At 43.5% G+C, this 6,973-nt stretch overlaps 1 protein-coding gene across 2 annotated transcripts; it reads right to left on the bottom strand.

Moving 5' to 3' along the window:
- Positions 1-213: 213 nt before the first annotated feature.
- On the bottom strand, positions 214-3,910 carry LOC130884940 (antigen-presenting glycoprotein CD1d-like). 2 transcript variants are annotated; one of them, XR_009058124.1, is made up of 6 exons: positions 3,768-3,910; positions 3,236-3,505; positions 2,492-2,770; positions 1,769-2,047; positions 1,009-1,110; positions 214-919 (listed from the first exon to the last, which is right to left on the bottom strand). XR_009058124.1 is itself a non-coding variant. In XM_057786272.1 (6 exons), exons 1-6 carry the CDS (start codon positions 3,826-3,828, stop codon positions 898-900), a joined length of 1,008 nt encoding a protein of 335 aa, XP_057642255.1. In that variant the 5' UTR covers positions 3,829-3,910; the 3' UTR covers positions 214-897. The 2 variants fall into 2 exon arrangements, 1 of the variants encoding a protein (XP_057642255.1); XM_057786272.1 differs by having other exon boundaries at positions 1,009-1,105.
- Between the last annotated feature and the right edge of the window lie 3,063 nt (positions 3,911-6,973).

The following is a 6,973-nucleotide window of genomic DNA, read 5'->3' as shown; positions in this document are numbered from 1 at the left end:
CATTACTGCAAAAGGGACTTTGTGTCCCACTATGACTGTATGAACTCATTATGTCAACTCCTTTCTGCTGGGCCTCACCTGCTAATGTAAGTACTACTTCCGGATAGTGCCATGGGCTGGTAACTTGACCTTCAATAAATGGGGTATCGGGATACATTTCAAATGAAATTATAGCAGTGTTTGAGGGAAATATCTCAGGGTAAGAATGTATATACTATGACTTCTTTTTAAAATACAGTGATTACAAGTAAAACCCCAGGAGACCTTCTAAATTTTATTTTAAAGAGAACACACCCTTTAGTCCTGAATTCATGTTTACAATAGAGACTCTGTCCTAAGATTGTCATTATGGCATTTAGGACTAATATTTTCTTTTAAAGAGCCACAAACTGGAAGTCCTTAGGTTGTCATTAGATGGACATCCATCAGGTGTGGATCTAAGATATCAAACAGTGCTGATATTTGCAAATATTTGAGTTTACTTTAAAATCTGTATGTCACCTCTCCTCTCAAATAAGTACGTCTAGGTTTCTTGGAACCTGCAGAGTTCAGCCATGTTGGCATTGGACTTTACACTTTTCAACAAACTTGGAACCATCGGTTTGGGCAGGATCTGTGCTTTCCAGTTCAGTGCAAATCCCATAAAATACTGCCCACAGCTCGTTCTTGGCAGGTATGTATATTTGCAATTGTGTTTGTTCCAAACCACCTGGGCTTTTATAAACTTGTAATACAATGAAAAAGAAATTAATTTTTAAAATAAATATTGAAAGGATGTGCTGGTTGCTCTTCACTTTCTTCAAGGTTGTTTTATTCTCCTCAGTTCCTCAGCAACCAGGAATGAAGTCCTAGAAGCCGGAAGGTCTGAGTCTCAGGAAAGGCAGGAGTAAGGTAAACCTACAGGATGTCTCGATAGGAGCTGAGAGAAAAGAGAGAGGCCATTAGGAAAGAAAAGGAGGTAACAAAGCAGAGATGTTGAGAAAGGAACACATGACAGTGGAGACTTACCAGCGCTTCTTGGTGTAGATCACATAACAGATTCCAGCACATATTAGTACTACTAGTACTGCCGCGATGATGACGCCCACGGGTGAATGTTTGCCATCTGCTCTAGAAGAATACAAGGTATCACTAAACAAAGAACCCAGACCTATTTCAAGTTCCCTGTTCTAAGCACATGTGAGGAAGCCATGCCATTGTTTTTTTCTTTATTTAAACTCTATTCTTTTAGTCTTCATGAGTTTAGACTGACCATCTATTGTCAGGATTTGATTGTACGCTATCCAGACAGATGTGAATCTGTCTACCCCCAGCTCTTGAATTTTCTGAATGACTTTGGGTGGTTACCTTATCCTAGCAATGACCTCTTTATCTATAAAGTCAGAATCACAGTATTTGCTTCAAAGCTAAGTGATAAACTGATATGTTGGTAACAGAGTGGTCAGTGCTCACACAGGAGGCATCAATAACCTACAGCTATGCCTCAGGCCCTGGATCCTCTATCTTGGAGAATGTATCCTCCTGAACTTCTTTATTTGCCCTTTGTCTCTGGGTCTTCTGAGTTTCTTAGTCTACATTCCTTTTATATATAAAACATCTTAACTCAAATTTACTGGGATAGATTTCTGTATATAGACTTCCCCCTTCTCTCTCTCCTATAATAGTTAGGGGTTTCATATCTGAAACTCAGTGTGTTTAGTTCTTACTCCAAGCTTGAATGGTACCTCTACTTGCTCTCAACCCAAGATACAGGTTTTTTTTTTCTTACGTGAACGGCAGATGATATTCTGTCCTTCTAGACTGCTATGTTTCACACAGCAGGCCAGACCAGCCTCCTTTCCAGCCTTCACATCCAGGGTTGCTCGGAGATACCATGTCTCATCAGCATTGGGCAGGTAGTCACTTCTCTGAGTACTATTTTGCTTCTGCTCACCCTGCATCCACATCACCCACACAGGCTTTGGGTAGAAGCCAGAGACATGACACACCAACTGTAGATGACCATGTTTAGGACTGAGGCCACTGGACAACGAGACCACAGGCTTCTCTATACCCAGGAAGAGAATAAAAATATTTTAAAGCAAGAACATTTATATTAGAGGCTCCAGAATTCCTATCAAGTTCATGCTTTCCTCAGGTCCACTTCTGGAGATGATGTTGCCTATTAGTTTAAATCCATTTGTATCACTGTGACTAGGGAAACCTTCCCTGACATTTCTACCCCTTCCCTGATGCAAGTGTTCCATGAATAGTCCTTCTCTGTACTCTAGAACACCCTGAGTTCAGCTGATATAGCATGTCTCAAATACCACCTGGCTCAGTTCTGATCCCCAGTGTTGATTTAACTCAATTTATAGAATCCAGAATGAGTACCAGTGACAAGAATAAACCCCACATGCCTTATTCACCTCTTCCTAGGCCTTGTTCTTTCTCTAAAGCTTACAGAGATGGAAAAACATAGGGAGAGGCAGGGTGAGGCTAGCAGGCTGACCTTGTTTCTCGAGCTCTGCCTTCCCTGCCTCCAGGAGGCCATGGACAAACTTGGGGCAGATGTCATTCAGAAGCCATTGCAATGTTTCCATTGTCCCTTGATCACCGTTGAGCACTTTAATGACCAACTCTGTCCAAAGTGGGGCACCTGGGGCCTTCTGAAAGGAAGTTCCCTGAAAACTCAGGATATATTCTCCTTGAAATGCTACATAGAAAAAGTTTTCTGAAGCATTCTCAGAGTACACGTCACAGCCTGTAGACAACTGGATCTCAACAGGATCTGTAAAGGGGAGTGTTTAGAGATCCAAGAATGGTTAAGAAGTTTGGAAGAAACCGGACGGTGGTGGCGCACGCCTTTAATCCCAGCACTTGGGAGGCAGAGGCAGGCGGATCTCTGTGAGTTCAAGACCAGCCTGGTCTACAAGAGCTAGTTCCAAGACAGGCTCCAAAACCACAGAGAAACCCTATCTCGAAAAACCAAAAAAAACAAAAAAAAAGTTTGGAAGAAAGGAGAAGAAATTGGCATGGAGATAATAGTTATGTCCCAGTTGAGGGAAATGATTACGGGGTCCTGGAGCAGAGACAGGGATTATTTTCAGAAGAGACTAGGATCCTTCTAGACAGAAGTGAAAATCTTAAGGGTGGAGTAAGAGAATCTTCAAGTAGGCCCACAGTTACCCAGTTGGAGTCTGGGGTTCTCTCTCACCAACTCGGTACCTTTATAGGGTTCCATCCCTCCACTCACATTGTATATTAGGCAGCATTTTGACAAATTCCTGTACGTCCCTGGTAAAGCTTAATCGATAAACTTGAAATATACGCTGCAATTGCTCCCACTGTTGGTCACTGAATTTGCCCTGGGACCAGGGCTTCAGGAAGTCAATGGTGTCAGAGGCATTACTCCACCGGTGCGTTTGCAGGTCCCCCAGCCAGGCCAAGCCCTCGGTAGTTGCACAACTACTGTTTGGGAAGGAAGAGATCTGCAGGCAGCGGAAGGGGAAATTCTTTTGCTGGGCTGAAAACAATGAAAACCAAATAAGGACAGTAAGAATCTAAGTCAGCAGCAAAGGTTGTTAGGAAAACGCCTTACCTGTTCTTGAAAAGGGACACTACCAGTCAGAACTGCATTTAGCTCTCAGCGGGATCAGCATGTGTTCCGCCCACCAACGTGCTTCAAGCCTGCCAAGGTACACCTCCACCCACCCAGGACCTAAACACTGATAGCCCAGCCCTCTCTTCTTTCTTCTCCAGACCATTCTGTGCCCTCTTCTACTCACCTTCAGATTGTACCCAGACCCACGGGAACACCCAAAACAACAGGCACTGTAGGTACCACATGGTGAGAGAGGTTTACACAACCCTAGGCTCCGAATTCTCCACTTTCTCTTTGCAGTGCCCCAGGACAACAGCTCTGGGCTTTGTGAAAAGAGCCTGCAAATCCGGAAGCACAGGAATTACTCTTTTACAAAGTCGCCCCCTTGTGGTTGAGTGTTGGAATGCAGCTTTAATGAGCACCTCTGAGAGCAATCTACTTTTCTCAACCTTCTTTCGCTTACACTAAAGAAAGAGGTTGAGACCAGTTTGCCATATCAATGTTAAAAGTGAGCCATAACGTCATATTTGTGTTACAACTCCTATGATATTAAAAATGCAAGAAAGAAAAGGAGAAAATTTTCGACCTGGCTAGCAGTGGCTGTCTGCAGGCGCTATTTTGTTTTACACTTCTGATTCCTTCCAGATCTCCACACGTTTAGAATAAATAAGGATAGACATGAATCTCACATCAGTACACTGTGAGGATAAGACCGGGTGGGCTAAGTTCCTTCACAGCCTTCGTATCCCCAAAGTCTCCTGTATCAGGGGCCCCCAGACACTTTCCTCCTAAGTGATCTGTTATCTGCGTGCCTTGTCTCTCGGTCTTCCCTGGCTCCCTTTCAGGAGAAAACAGGTGTGTTTTATTTTATTGCACTATATCATGATTTGTGCAAATTGAAGACTTGTGGCAATCTGATGTGAAGAAAAGCTAAGAGTGACAAGATGTGCACACTCTTTGGGCCAATAGCACAGGGGAAGAAGCTGCCTTATCTGCATAGAAGAATCTTTACTTCAAGTTACCCACCCTCTGGCCAACCTTGCCTACTGGCTTCTTCCTCTGCCTTCCCACCCACTCTCAATCATCTCAAGTTTGTGAAAATGGAGGTAGCATTACAAGGTGTGCCCGTGATTTGGCCAATCCCTATTTCTCATGATGGAAAGAAGCAGTGACAAAACAGTTATTCAGAACTGTGAGTTACCCCAAGAAAGAAGTCATCACTGGTAAAGCAGACTATCTCAGCTACCAGATACCATCTTCCCTGTTCCTTTTTACTCTCTCCTTCATCAGCTTGCTCTGTCTTTTTGTCCTGTCTCTTAAGTGGGTTCTCTTCTCTACATCTCCACCTTCATCGTCACCCTAAGCTTCTGTTTCGTCTGTATGGAAACAGCCTTCCTGGGAAGAAAAAGTCATCATCAGGATGGTCTGGAGGAGCATCCTGGCCCTGCTCTGGTCTGCCTTTGAGTGTCAACTGGGACCTACTCTCAGCCTCACATGATCCAGTGCCTTAGATGCAGCTTCTTTCTGACTAAGGTCTCTGCACAAATAGGTACCTTAGAGAACTCATGCTTCCAAGCCCATGCCTAGCTGTTTCCACTAGACCAAACCCCAATGCTGTTTTCTGAGAAGAGCCTCCTTAAGCTTCCCCGGTGGTGTGAGCGAAGGCAGAAGAGCTAGATAGCCCCATCTCCACACCCTGCACAGAGGCTAGCTTTATGGGCCTTTCTTCCTAACACATAGGCCTTGTAATTACAGAAGTGTTAGTTCATCTGCTTCTTTGTTCTTTCTATAATCACCTGTGGGGATATCAGAATGTAAGAGTGACTTCTGACCACGACTCCTTCCATTCTGCCTTCATTAATGTTACTCCTTCTATGTCCCATTGTTGTAGAGTCCTGAAGGATAGGTTTTCCCTTCTAGGCCGGGATCTTGGGGGTGGCTCTAATCAACTAGACCTTATTTTTACTGGATATTGCTCCCAAAACAGTCTGAAATGACACTGAAAAGTTTTGTTAACAAATAGAACATTACTTTGGTGTGGTGGCACATGCTTGTAATCCCAGCACTTGGGAGGTGGAAACAGGCAACTTTCTGCTGCAGTTCCTGCTCCCTCAGTGATGTAAATTTAAACAAGCCCTTTCCTCTCTGAGCTTCTTTTGACCATGGTGCTTTAATCTCAGAAGTGGAAACTTTAAGACAGCTTGTCATAGTCCCTTTTCACCTTCCTAGTTTGTGCGGTTATTCTGGGTTGTATGCTAACATCTGGAGTTTGGCAGCTTTGAAACAGAGGAACAAGACCATGCAGTCTTTTGGGATCTGATTTACCTCACTGAATACAATGCTTTCTATGTCCATCCCTTTACCTGCAAATGTCACGATTTTGTTTTTTTATAGTTGAGTAGCATTGTATAGTGTTTATGTCCCACATCTCCATTATCCCTTGTCAGATGAAAAACATTTAGGCTGTTTCCATTTCATAATTATTATGAAGAGCAACAAACAGGGCAGAGGAAATATCAGTGGGGTAGGATGTCACAACCTCTGATCATATTTCAAGCAGTGGCATAGTTGTGCTGTGTGCTGCATTTATTTGTAGCTTCTTGAGAATTCTCCAAACTGTTTTCTAGAGTGAATGCACCAGTTTACAAACTCACCAGGAGTGAATGAGGGCTCCCATTCACCACATTTTCTCCACCTTTGTGTGTGTGTGTGATCTTTTTTTTGTTGTTGTTGTTGTTGTTTGGTTTTTCGAGACAGGGTTTCTCTGTGGTTTTGGAGCCTGTCCTGGAAGTAGCTCTTGTAGACCAGGCTGGTCTCGAACTCACAGAGATCCACCTGCCTCTGCCTCCCGAGTGCTGGGATTAAAGGCGTGTGCCACCACCGCCCGGCTGTATGTGTGAGATCTTTGCCTTTAGACTTGGGCGAGATGAAATCTCAAAGTTGTTTCTATTTGCATTCCCCTAATTGCTAAGGAGGATGAACATTTGCCAGAATATTAACCATTCTTATTTCTCTGTCTTTAATAGTTTGACTCTTCTTTTTGTATTCTCTTGCTGTTATCGCTCTATCAAATGAATAGCTGGAAAGATTCTCCCCCACTCTACTGGCCTCCTCTTTACTCAATTGTTTTTTTGATTGGGCAAAAGCGTTTTGGTTTTATAAGAATCCCACTGGTCATTGTTGGTTAATTCCTGGGCATTGGAGCTCTATTTAGAAGGCCCTTTCCTACACCTCCATCCTGTAGTCTTGCCTTTGTAGTCTTCCAGCAGTTTCAGTGTTTCAGGTTCTACCCTGAGGTGTTTGGTGCATTTGGAGTTAGCTTTTGTGCAAGACGGTAGACATGGGTCTTATTTCATTCTTCTACATGTGGACATTCAGATTTTCCAGAAT

The sequence above is a fragment of the Chionomys nivalis genome, chromosome 12, assembly GCF_950005125.1.
Source record: "Chionomys nivalis chromosome 12, mChiNiv1.1, whole genome shotgun sequence".
Classification (NCBI taxonomy): Eukaryota; Metazoa; Chordata; class Mammalia; order Rodentia; family Cricetidae; genus Chionomys; species Chionomys nivalis.
This window is presented reverse-complemented; position numbering and strand designations above follow the sequence as displayed.

Bases quoted from the DNA above. Each gene is read 5' to 3' on its own strand.
- LOC130884940 (XM_057786272.1), bottom strand. From the start codon at position 3,828: ATGTGGTACCTACAGTGCCTGTTGTTTTGGGTGTTCCCGTGGGTCTGG. The intron at 2,048-2,491 runs GTCAGCCTGCTA...TCCTGGGTATAG, and splicing joins GGCAGAGCTCGAGAAACAAG to AGAAGCCTGTGGTCTCGTTG. The intron at 920-1,008 runs GTAAGTCTCCAC...CTTTTCTCTCAG, and splicing joins ATCTACACCAAGAAGCGCTG to CTCCTATCGAGACATCCTGT.